The sequence below is a fragment of the Equus quagga genome, chromosome 3 (genome assembly GCF_021613505.1).
Source record: "Equus quagga isolate Etosha38 chromosome 3, UCLA_HA_Equagga_1.0, whole genome shotgun sequence".
NCBI classification, from domain to species: domain Eukaryota; kingdom Metazoa; phylum Chordata; class Mammalia; order Perissodactyla; family Equidae; genus Equus; species Equus quagga.
In genome coordinates this window covers 139,460,878-139,485,956 of record NC_060269.1, presented here as the reverse complement: position 1 = coordinate 139,485,956, position 25,079 = coordinate 139,460,878, and the positions used below count along the sequence as shown (strand labels likewise).

Here is a 25,079-nt window from a genome sequence, read left to right as displayed (position 1 = left end):
CAATAAGAGACTGTTGGGGGAGAGGGGAGAGCAGAGGGAAGCTTCCAGAAGCCCCCTCCCCCTCCACAGCCATATCTTTAGGGGTTCCATGGTCCCCCATAGCTCCACAAAGTATAGTTTGAAAACCACTGCACATGCTCTATGGCTTTCCTTAGGCAGCTCTAAAGTCCTGGGTCCTTGGTGACATAGTAAAGATTCTAGCAGTCAGCACTAGAGAAGGACAGATTTTATTTTATTTTTTTTTTTTTTTAAAGATTTTATTTTTTCCTTTTTCTCCCCAAAGCCCCCCGGTACATAGTTGTGTATTCTTCGTTGTGGGTTCCTCTAGTTGTGGCATGTGGGACGCTGCCTCAGCGTGGTCTGACGAGCAGTGCCATGTCCGTGCCCAGGATTCGAACCGACGAAACACTGGGCCGCCTGCAGCGGAGCGCGCGAACTTAACCACTCGGCCACGGGGCCAGCCCCTGAGAAGGACAGATTTTAAAGGGAGACCTGAGGAATTAATTATCTAACAGCATAGTGCGGTGGTTAGAAGTCCAGGCTCTCTTGGAAGACTGCTGGGGTCAGCTCCTGGCTGTGACACTTACAAGTTGAATGTCCTCAAGTAAGCTACTTAGCCCATTTGTCCCTTAGTTTCCTCACCTATAGAGTAGAGTAATGGTATCACTGATCTCACAGGGCTATGGAGAGGATTCAGTGAACCCGTATATGCAAAGTGGTTAGAACGGGGAACAGAGAAAGTACTCAGAGAACATCAGCTGTATTATTATCCTTGGTTCTTCACCATCAGTGCAATGCTTATCTGGATTCGTGATGAATTAGGGAATCATTCAGTGTTAAAATATTTGCTTTTCATAAAGTTATATTTTATTCCAATGTATCCAGTCTCTATTAGAAAATTAAAATGTTAATTGTTCTTAAAAAGATGCTTAATATTCTTAGTAAATTTTACAACAAAGCACTTTTGTCATTTCAGCAGCTCAAATCAATTAGAGCCAAAAATAGAGGACACTGTAGGCAAATAAAGTGGGGCAAGAGGGAGGGAGGAAGAGTGGAAAGGAAGGAGGAAGGGATGAACCCTGGTGCAACTATTCTATTCTTACTTGAATCGTGGATTCTCACTATCGTCAGAGAGGTAAAATCCCCATTCCTCTGATAGATCACGGTGAGAAACCATGGACTACTTTGCAGATCAGCACTATTTTCCAGGTATCTATTAATTTTAGGCTCTATGAACCTGTTCTAAATCAGCTTTTTAAAGGAGGTGCCATTTTTGTCTAGATGGAATGCAACTGTTTTACTTATTTTGGCTCAGTTGGGTTTGAAACTTTTTACCTGCTTTTTCAAACAGATGTGACTGCACACCAGGATATATTGGCGAGCACTGCGACATTGATTTTGACGACTGTCAAGATAACAAGTGTAAAAACGGAGCCCACTGCACTGATGCAGTGAACGGCTATACGTGCATCTGCCCTGAAGGATACAGGTAAAAGTAGAAATACACATTTGTAGAATTAGGGCTTACAGAACTCAATTCACATTGGCAATTAAGTAAAATCTAATTAGCGTATTTTTTCTCTTTACTCTTTAGTGGCTTGTTCTGTGAATTTTCTCCACCCATGGTCCTCCCTCGTACCAGCCCCTGTGATAATTTTGATTGTCAGAATGGAGCTCAGTGCATCATCAGGATAAATGAGCCAATATGCCAGTGTTTGCCTGGCTACCAGGGAGAGAAGTGTGAAAAATTGGTCAGTGTGAATTTTGTAAACAAAGAGTCTTATCTTCAAATTCCTTCGGCCAAGGTTCGGCCTCAAACGAACATCACTCTGCAGGTAAGATTTCCCCCACCAGCAAGAGCTGATCTCTTCTTAAGCCAATTCACCTTCAAAGCATAAACAACCGTGGTAGTTTGTATGATATTATTTCTTAAATAGACAGCACAGCACAGACAGAAAATGCTGCTTGTGGGAAAAGTTTGTCATTCTTCTCTCCAACATTTATATTTTCCAAAACTAAATGGGACCCCGGTATTTTTATTGACTACTTGATTGTATGAAACAAAACACACAGCAACAGAATATATCCCTTTTTTTTTGTGCTCGGGTAAAGGCATTTGATTCATTTATGTTTATGGCTCTGCAGTTCAGGCTCTGCACAGGAGGAAGGCTTTTCTTAGGAAACCTGCAGCTGAGAAGAGCGCAGGTGAGACAGAACACACCTTGGCAGATATTCACTCAGTGCCTTTAGCTCTTCACCCAGAGCCTTTCAGAACGGACATGAAATTAACAAACTCAAATTTTACTGGACAATATCCTCCCTTATCCACAGGGGTTACTTTACAAGACCCCCAGTGGATACCTGAAACCACGAACAGCACCAAACCCTGTATATACTATGTTTTTTCCTCTACACACATACCTATGATAAAGTTTAATTTATGAGTTAGACACAGTAAGAGATTAACAGTAACTAATAATAAAATAGAACAAGTATAATAATATACGATAAGATGTTACTGTAGATCTTAGCGACCTCAGCGTATGATTTTTTTGCTTTCCTCATTAAGTTGAGAACTTTCACCTTTTCACTTAGAGGGAGAACTTTATGGCTTCTCTTTGCATATCCAAATTACCAGCACCACTACTCTTGCGCTTTGGAGCTATTATTTAGTAAAATAAGGGTGACTTGAACACAAGCACTGCAATACCACGACAGTCAATCTGGTCACCGAGACAGCTACTACGTAACTAACAGACAGGTAGCACATGCAGCCTGGATACAGTGGACAAAGGGATGGCTCACATTCTGTGCAAGATGGAGCAGGCCAGCGCAAGATTCTGTCACTCTACTCAGAATAGCAAGCACTTTAAATCTGATGAATTGTTTATTTCTGGAATTTTTCATTCAATGTTTGTGGATCGAGGTTGACCACAGGTAACTGAAACAGCAGGAAGTAAAACGGTGGATAAAGGGGGACTACTGTAAGTCTTTCCACCTAGTCACGATGTCCCTTTGAGCAAGGCGTTCAGACCCCTGTGGAAGGAGTTAGACTAGATTAGGGGTAATAAATTTAAGGTGCTTTACGTGGGGCAAATTGGGGCTGCATGTTTGTTTTATCTGAGTAGCAAAATATTTTAGTATGTTTTGAGTTCAAATGACTTTAGCCAATTTCCTCTAGAGCCCACTCCTTCTTACTTGGTTTACTCTGACACTCCAGTGAGGGATCCTGAGGCAGGAGGTTCTTTAGAAGTCATGAGGAATGAGACTCTGGAAGGCAGGCAGGCCTCCTTTAAAAAGCCTGTCTCCCTACCTCCCAGCATTGGCCACACCAGATTGTCATGAGAAGTACCCCGTGGTGTTCAGGCTTAAGTCCTAAGTTTTACTGAACTGGTCCTCAAAAGCCGGGAAAGGCCGGAAAGCAGGATAAAAAACAGAGATTTCCCCCTGTTCATGCCATAGCTATAAATGATTTGTTTTTTCATATGGAATATGAAAAACATTCTTGCTCAATGAAGTCACATTTCACATATGCCATAAATACAGCCCGTAACAGGAGCAGGTAAATAAAAATCTCCAGCAAAGAAAGTTCTAACCACACTGAAGGTGTTCGTGTATTTGTTATTGTTCTTTTTAAAGTTCTTTCTGAATTTATTTGCAACAAAGCAATTTAGGAACAGGTCACCTTTCAAGTAATTGTTTCAGCATGGATTATTATTTTCTCACAGCCATAAGGAAAAAATAAACCATAGCAAAAACTCTTCACTAAGCGATCAAGTTTCTTCTTGATGAAATACGTTTGGATAACATACGTCCTACTAATGTCAAGCTTACTTCCTACTAGATTGCCACAGATGAAGACAGTGGAATCCTTCTGTATAAGGGTGACAAAGACCATATTGCCGTAGAGCTCTACCGGGGACGTGTTCGTGCCAGCTACGACACTGGCTCTCACCCGGCTTCTGCCATTTACAGGTGAAGATCTCTCAGTTACTGGTAAAGGTGAAAACAATTGTTCAGTGAAGAACTGTTTCTCCTCTATTATTTTGTAACAGAGAGGGGAGGGAATAATTTTGCTGCAGCGAGCTTTATGATAAGTGAATTAGTTAGAGGCCTGGCAGGAACAGATGGCATGCTCAAGTTGGATAATTTGGGGAGAGATTTATAAGGGGACTGTTTACAAATATTGGTAGGGATAGTACAGTAACCTGGGGCTAGTAATAAGGGACACTCTTACTACCCATCTGCTTGAAAGGGTGAGGGGAGGCAGCAGTTATGGAAATCCATGCTCAGAAAAGGAATCGTGGAGAGGACTGCCTGAGTGGAGCTGTGACCTTTGGTGGACGGATGCAGTCAGCCCTTAGGGAGGGAACCAGGGTTTTAAATCCCGACCCCACTCTCCTTCCTCCCAATGATCTCCTGCCCATGTTTCCCTTTGGCCAAGTCAGATGTCAGAAAACAAGGAATCCACTGAGCCTGGTAATGTAGCTCACACCAGAGCCTCCCAGGGCTCAGAGCAAGGTGAAGATGGGTGGGGAGTAGCTCTAGAGAAACCACTGCAGGATTCCCAGCACAGTGAATAATTTAAAGTTACCATTCACACAACACTTGTTTATTGAGCACCTACTGTGAACCAGACACTCTTCTAAGCTTTCAAGAACACAGCCTCTGCCTTTGGGGAGCTTACACGTAATAAGCCAATGGACGCATACGATATGTGATAGTTCATCTTATCATTCATTTTGAAAGTTATCTAATAATATAATGATACTGATGACATATTGGAGATGTGAAAAGGATTGTACTCCTGGGGCATACATTTTGCCAGAAGTGTGCTTTTTGCATAAGACTGACCTTCAGAGCTCCTCTGTTGGGTCTCAACACCAATTTTCTATCCATCCTGCAGATAAGTTACCCACTTAATTTCTTCACATGTAGAAATAACCGCCACCATTTTGAGCAGGGTCACAAAATCATACAGTTTCTCCAGGCAGGTATCTTAAATGAACTAAGCAGTCCAATTGCAAGAAAAGGATATGCTCTCATCCTTTTACTCTTTAGAAGACCGAACTTTTCAGAGAAGTATTCTTCTATTACAAATAGCTTTCATATTGGTGATATAATAGGAATGGTTGTGACTGGAGTGAACTAAAAGCAAATCTGTGTTGAAACAGGGCTAGTCCACATTTACTCAGTTCTCCCTGAGAAACTCCATGTGAAAATGTGGGCCCAGGTTTTGCCAGAACTCTTGATTTTTCAAGGAAAGGCAGAAATCTGGCTTTTTTAAGTATAGAGTTTTCCCTTCATTAAATATCAATTCACATTTTTAAAAAACACAATATGTGGTGAACAAAATGCATCTGTAGGCAAACTCTCTTGGCAACAAGTTTATGGGCATAGATTGGGACATAAAGTGGAGACACTGGCCTCTATATTATTGATATTATTTATATGCATACATATATATATATATATATATATATATATCAATGTGCTTCAAAAGCCTTCACATTTCATTTGACCTTTCATGACAGTTCTGGAAAAGTGAATGCTAATTATAGCCGTGAATGGTAGTGAGCTAACCCACTTGGGACTATTTAGAGCATGGCAACAACACATAATTATTGGTTTCCAAGTGGAATACAGTAGTTATTTCATCGCCAAATGATGATGAATTAGTGCCAACATTTTAGATATTGCTAGGCCTTAAATTATATAGCTTCAATTTGTTTCAGCCCATAAAAAGATTTCAGAATATTGATTTTGTGGTCCATTTTTGTTTTTGGTTTTTTTATTTTATGCAATGAAACATCATGGAATTCTCAGAAACTATACTAAAGATTCTTGAGGTTGGCTTATTAAAGCTAGAATTCGTCTAAAATATATTTAAAATACTTCCAGATAAGTTGTAGAAATCCAAGTGATTATATCCAAGTGAGGATTTACCATAAAGAGCTTATTTGGGATTTATGTTCATTACCATTTTTGCCTAAATAACAATAGAACATACCCTGTGACATTTATAAAAAGTAATATAAAATTGCACACTTTCTGTTATGAACCAGAAATTCATGTTTCTGCTTGCAGATCACCTAATGGAGACATATAACGTGAGGTCCAGGGAAAGCATAACTTTCATTTATTTCTTGTTGTTAGTTGATGGCACAACAATCAAGAAAAGTTATTACATTATTTTTAAGTGAAAGAAAATAAGTAACAATTAGCTAGAATTCAGATAGAGAGATGACAGATACATTGATTGATTGATATGGATCCAATATACGTATACAAGAATATATTTAATATATGAATGTATTAGTATTCCAGTTTGGAATAGAAAAAAATGCTTTTGTGAAATAGAGACCACTGAGAACATTATTTCAACACGCTACAAAAATCTAGTGTTTGACAAGTAATAATCATAGTAGCTATGTGTGTGTTCAGATTTAGGCTTGGCTAATTACTAGTATATAAACTCACGCAAAGTAGTTAATCTTTCAGGTCTCAGAATCCATATCCATAAATAATAATATAGCACCTACCTCATAAGGTCACTATGAAGATTTAATTCTACACTCAGCTCTGTCCTCACTCTTCACTCACATTGTCTTCATTCTCATCTCTCGTCTAGCAATATAGGAAAATCTTTCTGATATCTGTTTCTGGAGTGTAGCAGAGGAGTTGAAAGTGTACCCTCAATCCTCATACATTAACACTAGAAGTATGGCTTGTTACAAGGTCAACGGAGGGCAATTTGAAAATATTTATCCTGCTTCTTGGCATTTATCCTACAGATATACCTGAAGACATAGAAATGATGTGTGCACAAAGTAATTCACTGTGGCATTGGCTGTAAAAAACAAAAGTTAGGAAACAACCCAAGTTTCTATCTAAATAAACTACAGTGCATCCACACAATGGAATGTGTGGTTAAAAAGGAAAAGGAAGGGAGCCAGCCCTAATGGCCTAGCAGTTAAAGTTTGGCGTGCTCCACTTTGGTGGCCAGGGTTCGGTTCCCAGGCTCAGAACCACAGTGCTTGTCTGTCTGTAGCAATGCCATGGCAGTGGCTCACATAGAAGAACCAGAAGAACTTACAACTATACACAACTATGTACTGGGGCTTTGGAGGAGGGAAAGGAAGAACAAAGGAGGAAAATTGGAAACAGATGCTAGCATACAGCAAATCTTCCCCTGCCAAAAAAAAAAAAAAAAAGGAAAAGGAAGGGAGAGAGAGAGAGGGAATGAGAAAGTTCTCTATGTATGATATTGAAAGATGTCCAAAGTATATTGCTCAGTTCAAAAGCAAAAAAAAAGTGAGGCAGCCGTGATGGCTGAGTGGTTAAAATTCATTTCTCTTACCACTTCAGGATCCCGGGTTCATTTCCCCGGTTGCAGAACCACACCACCTGTCTGTCAGTTGCCATGCTGTGGTGGCATCCCACATAGAAGAACTAGAAGGACTTACAACTAGGATGTGCAAATATGCACTGGGGCTTTGAGGAGGGAAAAAAAAAAAGAGGAAGATTGGCAACAGATGTTAGCTTAGGGCGAATCTTTCCCTGCACACAAAAAAAATTAATAATAAGGAAAAAAAGTAAGGGAGAGATGAGTAAATGAATATATGTATTTGTATTTCCATGTATTTTCATGAAGAAAATACCAGGGATAGAGAGCAGCAAGTGAGGTGGGAGCACACCTTGTGTATGAATACCATTTTATCTCATTTTGATTTTTGAATCATTTGAATGTCATTACCATTCAAAAATAAAATTGACGTAATAGAAAAGAGCAGGTGCTCCAAACAGTCTTCCTTGATTCAAGTCCCAGCTCTGCCATCTGTTAACTATGTGTCTTGGACAAATTGCGTAAGCTCTCTGGGCCTCACGTGGTAAATGGGCATAATAAATCATAGCTCTGTCTTTGTGGGATTGTGGTAAGAATTTTATGATTTTATATGTGTAAGATATTTAAAACAATGTGTACCAAATAGTAAACGATGATAGCTATTAGGATCACAAATTCAGAATGTCCAAAACTCAGTTTTTTGTTTCACCCAAAGCTGTGTTCCTATCACATTCCTAATTTCATTGAGACGCATCCCTATCTTTTTGGACATAATAAGTGTAGTGGAGTTACTCTTGACCTTTTTCTTTCCTTCACCTTCAACTTGAAATTTGTTCCAAGTCTGAATTCTGCTCCTACTAATTTTCTGGCATTTATCTAAGTGCCTCTGACCTTACTCAGGCCTTATTAGAATGTGAACTCTGGTGAAAGGTGCTACTTCCCCATCATTATAGCAAAATCCATCAATAACACTGTGGCCATCAGCTTTCCCATAAGTTGCTTAGTAAATATTTTGTTTGGTTGAATTAAGTTTTCAAATCTTGGTGTGTTTCTACTTTACATAACTTCTTTAAAAGTACAGCACACTAATGTTTTACAAGGGGTAGTTTTACACATTCTTACCTGTTACAAACTTTGGGAAGAAAATTTAAGTTCAGTTTAATTGCATGATTTTATGTTATATGAGGTTTACTTTGGTAAAACTTTGCTTTCCAAATCATGCATTATTTAATGTGCTATCGGAGCATGGCATAGGGGGATAATTTTGTTCATGAAGTGCATCTTTTCAGTTTCTTGGTTAATTTTCAAGATTGATGGGAACAGATTTTGTTTATTTTAGTAAAATGAAATCTGTTAAATTAGGGAAAAATAATCATACATTGTTACTATTTCTATTGTATAATTTTGGTTTAAAACATTTGATTTCAGATGTCAATTTGTATCTGGAATAGATGGAAATGAGAACAATTATTTCATGGAATTATGTCTGGAGAGAGTAGTTAGCATAGCTTAAGTGTGTTTAAGAAAACCGAAGCTGTAGTAATTATTCCTTTTCCAGTAGAACTGAAGTGGTGTGTAGGTTTTCTCATTTTCTTTCTTACATCTGACAGAACATCAGGGTTCCTTATAGACAGGCATCCTGCTACCAGGGCCAGACATACAACAGTTGTTTTCTAATAGCATACATCAGAATCACCCGAAATATGTGTTAAAAGTACAGATTACTGGGTTTAACCTCTAGTTTGTGATTCAGATCTGGGGTGAGCCCCAAAATTCTCATTTCTACAAGTTCCCAGGTGATGCTCAGGTACAGGGACACCAACCGAGAACCATTTGTGTAAAAGGAATATATTTGAGCTGTGCTCTGAGAGCTGATGGTGTGTGTCTCTTCTCATATCCAAGTTCCGTGGCATCATGCTTGATGTCAGCCTTGTTGGGAGTATTTCCAGCCATGTTAGGAGTATTTCCATCACAGTAAGCAGCACATGCTATGAATCCAGACTGTCTTTCTTCAGAGAGCCAGTTGTTAAGCACTTGCCTGCACCCTGCTGTCTAAGGGATCTAATCAGCAACAACAGAGATGACGTAAGCTGCCTAACACGTGGATGAGTGTAGAATATCGCACACATGCGTCATTTTCATAATGCTTAGAGAATAGCGTAAAGAGGAACTTAGTAATGGTGCCATGAATGAATGAATGATGACAGTTAAACTTAAAGCTCGTCAGTAGTCCCTCAGACAGGGATGGAGTAACACCTTTTTTCCTCAAGTAGGCTGATAATTGATTGCCCTTCAAAGTGACTTTCTTTTCATCTAGAGAGGCAGAAACTATTTTTTTAGTTATTAATAAAAATTGTATGCTTCTTTCTTTAGATTCAAATTAATGTCATTTTCCAAATCATATAGCTTCTTTGCAAACGTAGTCACCTATTATTTAAAAATTAGGAAATCAGATGAACACCCTACAAAGGTACAGGACTGGACCGTGCATTAATCAGTTTCGGCATTTATGGGACCTGGACAACTTCAGGAGACTTTCTCTGCCGACTGTCAGGTTTGGTTGGCTACACAGCCTCTGGGTTAGGCAACTTACAGGCTTATGTCAAAATAAAAAGAATTTAGTCTCATTGGAGGGACAGCCAGTAGACAGAATCTATATAGTCTGCTCATCTCCAAGATGAACACTCAGCCAGTGGGGAGGCACCGCTATTTGCCAGCTTTATAGCCTAGAGCAAGTTCCGTCACCTCTTTGTGCTCCCATTTCCTCATCTGAGTAACTGTAAGTGTATCTGTTTTTTCACATGTGGTTGGGAGAATTGGAAGTAACAGGTGTAGAGTACCTGGAATAGTGATAGGCACAGCGTAGGCTCACAGTTATTGATAATGCTGGACTATGGATTCTCTTCATGCTCGGATATCCAGATACTGAAGAATAAATACCCAAGTGCAAATGTTATTGTCTTACATGTGACTCTTACAGTATGTCCAAATGTAGAATCTCCTGTCTATTTTAATGCATTTTTACTTAAATTAGATAATTTGCTTCAAAAGTACTGATAAAAATATACCTGGTGGTGCAGCAGTTAAGTTCATATGTTCCACTTCAGTGGCCCGGGGTTCGCAGGTTCAGATCCCGGGTGTGGACCTATGCAGTGTTTGTCAAGCCATGCTGTGGCAGGCGTCCCACAAAAAATATAGGAAGATGGGCACGGACATTAGCTCAGGGCCATTCTTCCTCAGTAAAAAGAGGAGGATTGGCAGCAGAAGTTAGCTCGGGGCTAATCTTCCTCAAAAAAAAAAAAAAGAATTGTTTAAAAATAAAAAAGCTATATAACTTTACTTGATAAACTAATTGTTTTATAAAACATTCTTCTGAAAACTCTTACACATATACGTAAATACCTTTAATCCCATTTGGCTTCCCATTCCTTTAGACTTACAGAGGTTGGCAGGGAAATTTTTTATTACCATCCCCACTTCACAGATGAATTTAGCCCCGAGATATCAAAATGAGATGACCAGTTGCATTTGTCTGATTTCTCATTCCTATTCCGTTGCTCTGAATACAGGTACAGATTCTTTAAATTTTTAAGGCAAAAAGCAGGTGCTCACATAAGCAAAGTGAACTACTTATCTTTACTAAACTACTGAAATACCTTAAGATTTATGGTTGAGATAGAATAGAAAAATGTCATTAGTGTGCCCTGCGTAAGTAAAGAAAATCAGAGACAATTTACAGCCCTCTCCTTTTAAGCCCTGAGTTTTTAAACTCTTTTTCTGTAGCAAACCACAGGACAGTTGAGTAACTCCTTTGTTTTCATATATCCATTCAGAAATTCAAGAAAACAAAATCTCAGATAATAGATGAGTGTAAAACTAAATTACGTAATAATGTCAGAAATACAATTTCTGTTCCCAGTGGAAAGGCTCACTGTTAAGTCGTTCACTTGTGACTTTCGTGAGTCATCATACATATATATGCATATATATATAGTTCCCCAGGGAGCAGTGAAAGAGAGTTTATCAATACTTAGCAGAACCAAAAGGATGTTACGCGATGCAAGTGGATAGGTAGGAGATGACTGTGATAGACTATAAAACTGACGATGGCTCAGTTTTATCATGTGACAATGGGGCTATCAATCACTGTTTCTATTTTAAAAGGGCCTACAGACAAAGGATTCCTAGACATCCCCCAGTTTTTCTCATGCTTTAGAAGACAGCATGAAACACCAATTTAGAATACTCTTAGCTCTCACATATTCTCTTCAGGCCCCGTACACACAATATCATCTTAAACAACAAAGAATCTAAAAGATATTAATTTTTAAATTAAAATATTATTGACTTTAAAATTTCAGTTTGTTAATATGGTGAGTAATATTGATTTTTGAATGTTAAACAAATCTTGTATTCCTGGGATAAATCCCACTTGGCTATAATGGATTATCCCTTTTCTACATTGTATTTACTTTGCTAATATTTTGTTTAGAATTTTTCCATCTTTGTTTATTGCACAATACATTGTTTTATTTTCTTATAATGTGTTTGTTAGGTTTTGGTATTAAAGTAATGCTGGCCTCAGAATAAACTGGGAAGTATCCTAATATATATATATGTATGTGTGTATATATATATATATATATATATATATATGTATATAAATTTCACAACACTTATTTGTTAAAAGGCCAGGGTGAGTCCTCACTTAATCCCTGAAAAATATAAATTGAATTAAGCTCAGTGGTAACTCTTATCAAGTTCTAGAATGATCAGATTAGAAATTTCAAACTTTTGAGAGAACAAAACTCTGGTCAGTCTGAATTGCACTTATAATTGGGAAAATAGAATCTAAACCCAAGTTTGAAATCTTTATACATTATATGCACTCTCATAACCTTCAAACTCTCCTTATAATTACAGATTTTTTTACAATTTAATGATTTTTAGTAAATGAACCAAGTTGTGAAACTGTCATAAAAGGTTGTTTTCCATAGAACTGTATTCCTGGGCTGTTTGGGAGAGAAATCATCTATTAAAGGGTTGTTAGTGGTGAGAACACATGCCATTTGTACAATACTAGGTACTCTTCAGACTGTTGATTGTAAAAGTGATGCATGATCATTAAGAGCATGTACTCTGGAACCAGCAACCTGGCTTCAAATCTGTTTAGCCACTGCCTGTGCCACCTGGAGTACTCTAAGTGCCCAGTTCTTAGGGTTGTTGTGAGTCTTAAGTGAGTTAATTCATGTAAAGTTCTTCAAACAGTACCTGGTCCATAGTATGTGCTATATAATTCTTTGGTCTTATTATCTGCATTTCCCTGATGAGGAAAATAAAGCGGAAACGTATCATCTGAAGTCACATATCTAATGAGAGCTAGGACAAGCTGAACAGGATTTATCTCCCAGCATTAACACTCAGGATATGGCCGCTGACAAATCTGAACTTTCTTTTTTTGCTGAGGAAGATTTTCCCTGAGCTAACATCTGTTGCTAATCTTCCTCTTTTTGTTTGAGGAAGATGCACCCTGAGCTAACATCCATGCTTTTCTTCCCCTGTTTCATATGTGAGTCGCAGCCTCAACATGGCCACTGCCAAGTGGTGTAGGTCCATGTCTGGGAACCAAACCCAGGCTGCTGAAAGGGAGCGTGCCTAACTTAACCACCAGGCCATGGGGCTGGCCCCCAGATTTTTTGATAAAATGCATCTTTAGAGGTACTGCCCTAAATATGCATAAAGCCTTTTGACTATCTATAATTCTAATCTGGTTAGTATTACTAAAAAAACTATATATGCTATTCTTAATACATCTACCTTGTATTTTATTTATTTAACATATATTTATTGAGCATCTACTATTTACCAGACACTCTGCTGGATACATTAAGGAATAAAGAAATAAATAATACGTGGTTTCTGCTTTAAAGTAGCTTATTCAATTGTACTCCATCAAACGCCATCATCCACGATGACACACCTGGATAGATTGTCTAAGACCGATGTGTGACCAAGAACCCATTGCCCAGTACATACGGGTCTTTTCTTTGCAACTGTAAAGGAAAAAAAGGGGGCCCATTATTGATATTTATGACTTAATTAAGGTCAGTATTCATAGAGCATGCATATAAAACTACTTAAAGAGTTGTATATGATCACAAAGGAAAAAGTAATTGGCCATCTTTATTTTAATGTTTTACTTAAAACTTCTAGTAACTTGAACAAGATATGCCCCCTGAAAAGTTACTATGTTTCTGCCAGACTTCAGCATTATCTTACAGTTAATATGAAAAATAAAGCTGGACTAATTTCTTCTTGAAGAAGTTTCTGAAATAGTATTGGATTATTTATATGATGATTATTTATATGACGGTTGTACTGGTGATACTAATATGTAACATTCAACTTTGCACTTTCTATATGCTAGATGTTTTGCTCTGCATTCAAAGAAAATCACTTCATATAAACCTTTTTTCATTGTTGCCTGCTGTAACATTCATATTATTTTTACAACCACCCTTTAAAACCATATAGCACTGGGGCTGGCCCCGTGGCCAAGTGGTTAAGTTTGCGCGCTCCGCTGCAGGTGGCCCAGTGTTTCGTTGGTTCGAATCCTGGGCGCGGACGTGGCACTGCTCACCAAACCACGCTGAGGCAGCATTAACCATAGGAGGGAGAAATATTTATTAGCATTTGCTGAAGAAAAGACTCAAACTTATTAGCAATTATGTAACTTATCTAAGGCAAGCATTTAATAAATGCAAGACCAGGATTCAAATCCAGGTTTATCTGACTCGAAAATCTGTATGATTAACTATTTGATATTACTACCCAGCATACCTCCTTAGAAAGAGAGTCATATTTAAGACCACTAACAGTTGGTATGCAACTTTTTTTCGGAAGTTATTTCCTTGTATATTGTTTCCTCTGTTGATTTTAATGATATCAAGTGTTGGGATAATTAAATGTGTAGAAGGCAGAGATACTGATTGGCATATCTACTATTTATTTTTTAAAAGATGATATCTGAGATTGGTTATCAAAGATCCCTACACACATACACTCTTCTAACCACTTAAGCTAAAAGAACTTCAAATGCTTTCACAGTTCTGCAGAATGGTTTATACTGTTGTCAAATCACAAACCTTCTTATTCTATGTCAGAAAACAACAGGATATGATTAGACTTCTGTGATGAGAACTATGCAGGAATGTCAATATATTTCTCTGTAATTTTCCAGGCTTGAGCTATTTGCAAATTTAAGTATCAGCACCTGGAAATTTAAGCAATTATCTTACATAAGGAATATTAGGTATTCACCATCTCTCTATCATATGCTCCTGTATTTCCATTTTTGAGCCTTTTTAAAAATCTTTTCAGTCAAAATCCTAGTATATTGGTTCTTTAATATTCACTATTGACTTTTGGCCCCAACTTCCATTATGTCATATTTTGCCTCTGTAGTAAAAGGTAAGTGTATTCCTGACCCCACACTGTGTATTGATCCTGTTTTCTTCTGTGGTCTTGTTTCATTGGTCCTGTTTTCATTGTTGCCTGCTGTAACACTCATGTTATTTTTACAACCACCCTTTAAAACCGTATAGCACTGGGGCTGGCCCCGTGGCCAAGTGGTTAAGTTTGCGCGCTCCGCTGCAGGTGGCCCAGTGTTTCGTTGGTTCGAATCCTGGGCGCAGACGTGGCACTGCTCACCAAACCACACTGAGGCAGCATCCCACATGCCACAACTAGAAGGACCCACAACGAAGAATATACAACTATGTACGGGGGGGCTTTGGGGGAAAAAGGAAGAAAACAAAATCTTTAAAAAAAAAAAAAAAACCCATATAGCACTTACTAATTGCACCCACCTCTATCATATTTATCTTATTTTTCTATCTTCATTTTCCATTTACCTCAGTTTCTTAATGATTTTGTTTTTGTCCATTGTATGAATTTCCGTAAGCCTTCTCAAATTTTTTAGAAGATGGCAGTAATAATTGTTAGATCTGGCCCTTTAAAGTTATAGAAGAGAAACTGAAGGACCATTGTCATCACTGGACTGCCTATCTATGACTATGTTAAGCATTTCATTTAATCTTTTATTCCTACCTCCTCACTGAGCATAGACTCTTCACGGTTATGTCATTTGATGGGCATCCCTCTGAAAAATGCAAAGTAAGCAAAAGTGTATTACCAATTAACAAATTTCAAAAAGTAGAAAGATCCTCCCAAGTTGGTTCTTCCTATATTTGTGTGTATGTTTAATTCTGATAAGTCTTAATGTAATGTATTTAAGAAAGCAGAACCAATGATCAATGTCTCTGGAGTATATTTGGCACATATATAGGTTTCTTGTCTTTTGAATACAATTTGGAGTACCACTCTCAGAGTAAATGGAACTTTAGTAGAATTTAAAAGCAAATGCATAAATTATCCTTTGTAATTTCTACATATTGGGAGGCTATGACTGGATAATGATGAAGTGTACTCATTTCCACTTCTCCCAATGGGAAAACGAGCTTATTTTCTACCCATTCCTAAGAAGTAGAAATGGATTGTATCTCCTTGAAAATATTTTTTAATCTTTAAATCATCTACTGGTCTTTACTTTAATTAATGTTAGATAGGAGTGTCTTTTCCCAAGGAGTGCTTTTGGAGTTGCAATCCCTTTTCTTTAAAAAAAAAAAATGGAAGGATCAGCTAAGTTGTTTTTCCTTTGTAGCGTGGAGACGATCAATGATGGAAATTTCCACATAGTGGAACTACTTGCCCTGGATCAGAGTCTCTCCCTCTCTGTGGATGGAGGGAGCCCCAAAATCATCACCAATTTGTCAAAGCAGTCCACATTGAATTTTGACTCCCCGCTCTATGTAGGAGGTAAGTGCTTCCAAATTCAGTGGGTTTCCCAACCTTGCGATTCCCATCACAGATTAATTCTGAAGTTGTTGCTGTCTGATACCATGGTCATTGACCAAGAGTGGTCTTTCATTGAAAGATGGACAGCAGGAATAGAAAAGAAAGAGCCCTAAATGGACATTGAGACCATTTTGTTATCCTGGCTCTGGGTCTAACTAAATTAGTGGTTGAGGTAGAGAAGGACATTGATATTGCTTTTGTGTCTGTCACATGCCAGGTGATTTATACATCATATAACTTAATCTTCTTAGTTTGATCTGTTCTATAGAAAAAGAAAGTTGGTTAGAGGTCAAATCAGACAATGAAGAAGATGATGAAACATGTTTAATGCAAACTGAGGAGTTCATGACCCCACTCCAGCTCCCTTGAGGAGAGGAACACCACCAGCTTCAGTCAAATGTTACCATGCTGGAATGTCTGCACTACCAGTTGCTAACTCATGTAGAAGATAGGATGATTATTAATGAAATCGGATGATGAATGAATGAACAAATGAATTAAATGTACAAATTGTTTTGCAGTAACAGGAAGTACTTCTGTTTAGCTAAGATCTTAAAGTGAATGAACAGAGAGAGGGTTGGAAAGGTGGGTTAGGGCTTGAGATGATAGAGTAAAAACTCTGGACTAATTTTTAAGCAACAAGAAGGCAGACGAGTAAACAGATGAGGGATAGAGGTATGAGCAAAAATCTGAAGGAGCCCAAAGGAGAGGACCCACAAAGGAGAGAGCTTGCACTCTTGCCTCTATCTGGAGGAGTAAATATAAGCTGAAGACGTAGAATTTCACTTTTCAGGCAAAGGACCAAGAAAGCATGTGAGGTGAATTGATTTGCATTGAATTAAATCACATTGCATCGAGGTGAATTGACCGGTAAAATTAACTCATTTTACAGATAAATAAGCTAAAGCTTCTGAACAGGTCAATGTAACCGATTTCTTCACAATGACAGGTATTTTCATGAAGTTGGCCTCAGTCCCTGCAAAATAGTAACGTTGGGATGCTACACAATTTTAATCTACAAACTGCTAACACTATTTAACCCCTCAAAGCCTTCCCTTACAGCGTTTTTTGGAATTGTCCTGAAAGTCCAGAGCACTTCTGTTGTTAATAATTTCAGTAGTAGGAAATCTTAACACTTTTGATAGAGCTTTGATTTTTTAGAAACAGTTAAAAGTCTTTGGTTCAATTCTGTAAATATTTATTAAGCACCTCCCATATATGCTGAGAACTAAGTTAATAGATGCACGAAGGATATAAAGTTGAAAAAGAAATATCCCTTCCGTGCCCAGGGGAGTGGGGAAGGCAGACACATTTTCAAGTAACCAAACGCATTGTAATAAAAGTATCGCATCTTCAGTCTGTACAGCAAGTTGGCTGATCTAGTTGCTTCGTGGGAATCACAACTATGATTCATTAAAAGACAAAAGGCTTCCATTCTTGCCTGTACTACAGTTAACAGCCGTTGCTTTGGGATGAGTGAAGCAAATCACAGATGTACCTGTGGTTTGAGAGAAAAGAAATTATATTTACTAAGCACATAGTGTGTGCTCAACACAGTGCTTCCTTTACAGTATTAATGCTCAGAGACTTTAGGAAGTAGGTATGATGTTTTTGTCTCACAGTCCCTAACATCCCATCTCAGGGACTTCATAAAACTTGTCCAAGTTCACAAAGCTATGAAGTGATAGACACCTCATGTGAGTCCACATCTATCGGACCCCAAAGCCATCCACATGGTCACTCACTTCTTAACACAGAGCAGAAAGAGAAGCATTCTAAGTCTTGTGGCTTGTTCTTCATTCCTGGACTTGTCCGTCACTTGATTTTGTTATGGTTTCATTGGAAACGATTTCATTACATCTTTTAAAATGCCTTTAGAATGCAGTGAAAAAAAAGAGTACAGAATGGGAGTGCTTGGGTCAGAACATTTTTCAAAAAAGAAACAAAAAGTTTTAAATTACAAACTGAAAAGTGTTAATCCTTCTAAGAGTAGAGGGCCTGGAAGAATCCAGATGGTGCCTCTGCCTGAAGGAAACCACTTCCATCCTAGCCTCTTGCCAGAGAATACATTGGGTCTATTTCCATCCAACTCAGAGTGCAGTCTCAAGAGTAATTCAGGTTAAAAAAATACAAGGCAGTTGTCAGACCGCAGCCCCGAGGTCTGTATGGCAAAGGCAGCAGACCCTGAGTTAGCAAAGGAGAACGAGGTAAACAAGCCCTCCTTCTTCTCCAAGTTTGAAGACAAGGACACTCTCCAAGGAGGAAGGCCCGAAGCTGATGCATCCCACACCTCAGGCCCCCAGCTAAGGTATTCTCTAGCAAAACAGGGAGGCAGCTTTACCTGCCCTTGGGTTATCAACTACCCATATATAGACTTTACATAACACGAAACGATCTAATCTTTGTCCAATGAGAACATGTATTACCTAATGTGGTTTTAAAAAAAACATTAAGACCTGCACATAGAGACCTTTGATGTATCACACATCCTCTCCTAATGCCACCATGGGACATAGGACCTCAGTCTTGACACTTGGTCCCTTTATTTTCATTTTGAAACATGTAGAGCTTGTTAATGCTAAAAACTGTCTACTAAGATATCTGTTGGTTGATAGATTGCTTGAATTCCAGCTACAGTCCATGGCCTAGAGGAAAGGCTAAAAGGAAAAACCACAGAGCTACTTCTGTTTATCAATTAAGACCTGGTTCTCTGGTCAGAAATGTGCCAAGCACGTGAACAGGTTAACTCAGAAGAGTTCTTGATTTTCTGATATCCCATTGAAAGTCAATATATGCGTGGTGTATCAACATTCTCATTTACAAATTACTATAATCAAAGCGTTTATAATCATTAGCTTTGGGAATAAAGGAACACATTTACTAGTTGTTTCTCCCTGCTGTGGAACTTCACCAGTCTATGTCAGTCTTGATGCATGTATATATGTGTGTTGTACCTCCATCAAAATAAGCTTTTAAAAGTAGTTTTGGAAGAAGTTCTTTTTTAACCTCTGAAGAAAGGACCATAAATGTGCGGGCATTAAAGTTCACATGTTTATGATGGATGAATATCATTAAATTAGAAGAACTTGTCCCAAAGCAAGGAATTTCCTGTCACTAGTCCAGTCCTGGAAATGGTACATTTCATCCTTTTGACTCCACTCTACAAAGCAACTCAGTTTCCAAGGCCAGACAGACACAGACTGAAAGCCTGAACTCATGGAACTTCAAAGCCAAGACACCTAGTTCAGTGGATGTCAAAGTGTGACCATGGACCACCTGCATCAAAGTCACCCAGGCTGCATATTAACATTTAAATTTACACACCCCAGCCCTTCCTGCCAGACCAGAATCTCAGGGTGGAGAGAGAATGGTGCCTACGAAGCCGCCTTCTGAACATGCACCTCTGGTGGTTCTTATGTATAATAAGCCTGGAAACAACTGCTCAGGTCCATCCACTCGTGTTCTACAGAGAAAACTAAGCCCCAGAACAGGGAAGTAACCGGCCCAAGTGCACACAGAACCAACAATAAAGACTTAGACTTCTAGCCTAGTGGTTTTGTACACCTAGCTATCTGACTTTGGTGCCTGCTGGAACTCAAATGGGCCTCCTTTGAATGGGAAAGAAGATGATGCCACGAGGCAGGGCCCAGAGAATGCTGAGGTTCTTGGTCTTTATAACCAGCAAACCCCCTAGAGAGTGAGAACCGGGGTCTTCCTCAGCCTACACCCTCCAGCCAGTAGCGCAGATCCCAGGCACAGCAAGGGTGTGAGTGCCAGGGGGGACGTCAGTTGCTCTGAAGGCCTCGAGCCCCCTCCCCTTACCCTACAGTGACCTGGATGGCTGCCTTGTGTAGGATTCGATCCAGGAACTATTTCAGGGTCTGGCTTAGGCCATGGAAAGATTCCTCAGTTTTGCCAAATGAGGGTTACCAGATGACTGTCACTAGTGGAATGTATATATACAAAGATTGCAAATTCTGTTTTTGGAGGAATTTCTTTTGTAGTCTCAATTTCTTGGAATATGAAGGCTTCACTCTCAATTAGCAAGAAAAAAATGATGTGAATGAGGTGCCTTCCTGATGGCTTTCCAGGCACAGCCATCCTTGGCTGAGCACAGCACGTTACCAGTGGTGAGGTGAATTAGTTGCTAGCTTAGGATTTGGCAGAGCCGGGGCGAGTGGTCACTACAAACCCAGCTTTGACCCCCTGAAACCAGATGGACTGCACTGTGACTCTAGAGATTGCAGAGGTTCGTCTCATCAGCCTGCCTCTAACCCAATCTCACTGGGTGACATTGAGCATGACATGCAAGCTCTCTGGGCCCTTGGCCCTTCATCTTTAAGGGGTAGGACTGGTCAGAGGATTGCACTGTGCTTTGTGGAGCTCTTAGCTTCCAGGGATGTGTGTCCAGGTTGAGGAGGTGGGTGGAGAAAAGAGGGAGCACTAATCCCCTCCCCATTCCCAGCCTGCCTTTAGCTCTGCTCTTAGGTGTTCTATATTTATTCATCTGTGTATGGTTTGGTTTGAATCAAATGTTAAAAATTAAAGATTGACCACCAGTGAACTAGGCTCCTCATTCTAGTTGTACATTAGAATTACTTGGAGCATCTTCCAAAAAACAAAAACAAAGAAACACACATCTCTTCTCCCTCCCCGACCTGATCTTATCAGGTACCTCTGGGCTGAGGTCCCAAGCATCAGTATTTCTTCAAAGATCTCATGTGAGTCTAATGTGCAGCCAGGTTGAGAACAACAGGATTGGATGCTCATGCTATCTGGCTCTCCTAAAGAAATGTCACACAAATGGCCACCCTATTGGAAAAGCTGAGAAGGTCTTGGTGGCAAATGGCTGAGGATCCCCCAAAGAGCCTGACCTCTGACTTGGTGTTCCTCCCCAGGCATGCCTGGAAAGAACAATGTGGCTGCAGCACTGCGCCAGTCCCCTGGGCAGAATGGCACCAGCTTCCACGGGTGCATCAGGAACCTTTACATCAACAGCGAGCTGCAGGACTTCCGCAAGGTGCCCATGCAAACCGGAATTCTGCCGGGCTGTGAGCCATGCCACAAGAAGGTGTGCACCCACGGCACGTGCCACCCTAGCAGCCAGTCGGGCTTCACCTGTGAGTGCGAGGAAGGATGGACTGGGCCCCTCTGTGACCAGAGGACCAATGACCCTTGTCTTGGAAATAAGTAAGTTTGGGCTGCTTGGTAGTTAAATATACATACCCCCACCCTCAGAGCAAAACCCAAGAAGGGAAGGACGGAGTAGGGAGGGAGGCAGGAGCGAGGAGGGAGGGAAGAGAAGGAGGTCAGCCGATTAGCACCATCTCCTTCATACTTCTTCCATCGTCCTCCCTCCATTCTCATCCCCTCTGCTTAATGCATCTCCTTTCTTGCCTTCCTCCTCCACCGTAGATGCGTACATGGCACCTGCCTGCCCATCAATGCATTCTCCTACAGCTGTAAGTGTCTGGAGGGCCACGGGGGCGTCCTCTGTGATGAAGAGGAGGATCTGTTTAACCCCTGCCAGACGATCAAGTGTAAGCATGGGAAATGCAGGCTCTCGGGACTTGGACAGCCCTACTGTGAGTGCAGCAGTGGATACACTGGGGACAGCTGTGATCGAGGTAAGCCAACCCAGCTGGGCACCTCCCTCTCTTGGCAAAGCAAGAGGAGCCCCTGTCTTTGGAAAGAGAGGGAGAGAAAGAGAGACTGAGGGGAGTGATATGGGGGTGCCAGGTCTCTGTACTACTAGCGGTTGCTACTTTGATTTATTTCCCAGTATTCTGAAGCCACCAGATGCGAAATGTCCTAACCCTCCACTGCAAGATTTTGCACGACCTTTAGATGTCTTTTCACAGTGTGATTTGCTATGAAAATACTCCTTTTTGCCTTATGTAAAAGCAGGTTCACTGTGCTCGCTTCTTACCTTTACCTGCCGATCTCATCCCAGTATGTTATTAACTCGTCTTCTGGCACAGAGAAGAGGGAGCTAAGAATTCTGCTCTAGTTTTAGGACAAAATCACCTTTGACCTTAGAATCGACTGATTTATCACAGCAAGTGACGCAGGTGAGGGGGTGAAAGGGGCTGCCTTTTCGCCCACAGTCCTCCTCCTCTGCGTGATCAGAACCTGCCCTGCCTCCAGCTGGCACGGATTTTGCTGTGTGTGTCAGAGGGACGAGACAAGAGGAACGTGCCCGTGGAAGCTTTGAGCAGATGTCTCTTTTTGAACTAGTTCATACTAGGGTAATTTATGAAGTTGGTGGAATGTTATTTGTATTAAGTAACAGATTGAGTGATATTAAACTCCAGGTCTAATAAATTAAATTGCGTGCTCTCTGAAACCGCTCCCTGCGGTAAACAAAACCAGCTGTTAGTAGTGTAAAAACAGAAGATGTGTATTTTTGCAATAAAGGGAAAGATTCAGGAATCCAATTTTCTTGTCAGTCCAATAGCATAGTATTTATAGTCCACATGTATAATATTCACTTTGCTGGAAATAAAGGCCAAAAAGAGGTATTTTTGAAAGAACAGTAGGCCGTGCCACCAGCCCATAATATAGAATAGGAGCATAACGCTGAAAACAGCATTTACAAATAAGAAGCAAAAGCGACATCTCCTGAGCCGGGTTGTGAATTCTCTGTCACTTCACGCGACTTACAGTGACTGCCCTTACAGTGCTTGTGCTCTGTGTTCTTTTCTAGAAATATCTTGTCGAGGGGAACGGATAAGAGATTATTACCAAAAGCAGCAGGGCTATGCCGCCTGCCAAACGACCAAGAAGGTTTCCCGGTTGGAGTGCAGAGGCGGGTGTGCGGGAGGGCAGTGCTGCGGACCTCTGCGGAGCAAGCGGCGGAAATACTCTTTCGAATGCACTGACGGGTCCTCCTTTGTGGACGAGGTTGAGAAGGTGGTGAAATGTGGCTGTACCAGGTGCGCCTCCTAAACACGCCCCTGGTTGCTTTTGTCTTTAGAAAATGGTGTATACTTCTTGACCATGTTGGACTCATTAATGCTTCATAGTGGAAATATTTGAAATATATTGTAAAATACAGAACAGACTTATTTTTATTATGAGAATAAAGACTTTTTTTCTGCATTTGGAAAAATAAAAAGAAATGCTTGAACTAAAGCTTCCCCGGTGCTGGAGAAGCAGGAAGAAAGATGTACTTAGAGGCATGAGGACCATGTTGGGAACCATCGCAACTCGGAGTCGTCTTTGTAACATGTGGAAGACAAGCAGAAGCACATCCATAAGGGAGAGACAAGCTACTGTGCGCTGACGTGACATTGCCCAGAGCGTAACAGCCGTGTGTCCTCGTTCGCATCGCTGCGGTTCACGAGGACAGACCAAGCACATGTGTGTGAATGAGGATGCAAGGCAGAGGAATGGAACTCCAGAATTCACAGATAGAACAAATGGTCGAGAAATATTTTGTGCAAAATATAGTGTCCTGAAGACCTGGGTTCCATTCATGAGAGCAGATGGGAGTGCTAAAATAAATTTTATTCTTTTTAAACGTCAGCATGTTAGCAGAAGAAGCACACAAAAGTGTTTATCTACCGTTTTCCAGTATTAATTTTTTGTAATATAAATGATAAAGGAGATGATAAAAAACCAATAGATTATTGATAAATAAATTAGTAATAATATGAATGTTTGTTTCTATGAGTTCTAAACAGCCCTATACAGTATTCAGTTTCAATGAGAAATATTTATTGTATCAAAGTACATTGTACTTAACATTTTAGGCCATCTTTTTGCTGTTTCTCGATGCTTTAATATATATTAATTTATAATTGTCCTGATATTTTTGTATATTTTTCAAACTTAAAAATCAGGATTCTTTGTTTTTCTGGCAATAGTACTAACATAGGGTGTTATCTTGGGAGAAATATGTGTTGGTCTGTTTGTTTACCTTGGCATCTGACCACTGGTGTCACTGACCTACTGGCCTCATTCAGGACACCTGCAGAGAGTATGTAAAGTCTATATGTGAAATGGTCATTGTACAGAAAGAAGTGGCCCCTCTGCAACACGTCCTCACAGAACGGAAATGGTGTGTAGCAATCGACACTAGAAAAGTAGATCTTTTACAAATTAATATTTCCTTGACGTTTTTGCCCTTTTATTGGGGGTGGGGTGGGGAGAGAAAAGGCTGTAATGTCAAGAACTGTGATTTTTTTTCCAAACAATAAAGCTCCTTTATTACCCTAATGTTCCCATGTTAACATGTTTGCTGCTAAATTACAGTGTAGAGATGATAATGATTTATAGTGGACTGTGCTCTTCCCTCATTAAAATCCCAGGGTACCCTGTAAAATGCAGATGTTTCTTTCCAAAAACTTTTTTTACAAAGAAAATTAGATGTACATGTATAATTCAGTGTGCTTTGTCTTTCTCCAGACTAATATCAGTTACACTACTGATGTTTGTAAATTAAACAGATATTTACTTCATTAACAGCTTGGTGGTTTTCTTAGAAATTGCACAATGTTTAGAGTCTCCTCCTTCAGAATTTCTTAAAGTGATACAGAAAGAACAGGGAAGAAGGCTAATACCTTCTTGTTGCCAGAAATTGGTTTGAGATTAGCATATGGTCACACTTGGGGACTTTGGAATGGCCACATGAAAGAGATGGATAGAAGAACACATTCTTTGCTATGAAGAAAGTGCATATTCAATTAATTTCTTCCCAAAACATTACAAGGTGAAGTCTAACTTAACCACAAATAGTATTTTTTGGTTTTATTCTTCTTTTCCCCTCAATTAGAACCAAATGGAAAACAACAAAAGACCAAAAGTGCCTTTCTCC

General features: G+C 39.7%; 1 protein-coding gene across 2 annotated transcripts in view; it reads left to right on the top strand.

Moving 5' to 3' along the window:
• The window catches only part of SLIT2 (slit guidance ligand 2), a 366,489-nt gene extending 341,762 nt beyond the window's left edge, over positions 1 to 24,727 (top strand). For both annotated transcript variants that reach the window (XM_046656964.1, XM_046656963.1), the window contains 7 exons: positions 1,352 to 1,489; positions 1,595 to 1,835; positions 3,845 to 3,975; positions 16,068 to 16,222; positions 21,160 to 21,451; positions 21,677 to 21,888; positions 22,968 to 24,727. In XM_046656964.1, the coding sequence (XP_046512920.1) occupies positions 1,352 to 1,489; positions 1,595 to 1,835; positions 3,845 to 3,975; positions 16,068 to 16,222; positions 21,160 to 21,451; positions 21,677 to 21,888; positions 22,968 to 23,209 (1,411 nt within the window). In that variant the 3' untranslated portion in view covers positions 23,210 to 24,727. The remainder of the gene's footprint in view (positions 1 to 1,351; positions 1,490 to 1,594; positions 1,836 to 3,844; positions 3,976 to 16,067; positions 16,223 to 21,159; positions 21,452 to 21,676; positions 21,889 to 22,967) is intronic.
• The last annotated feature ends 352 nt before the right edge of the window (positions 24,728 to 25,079 follow it).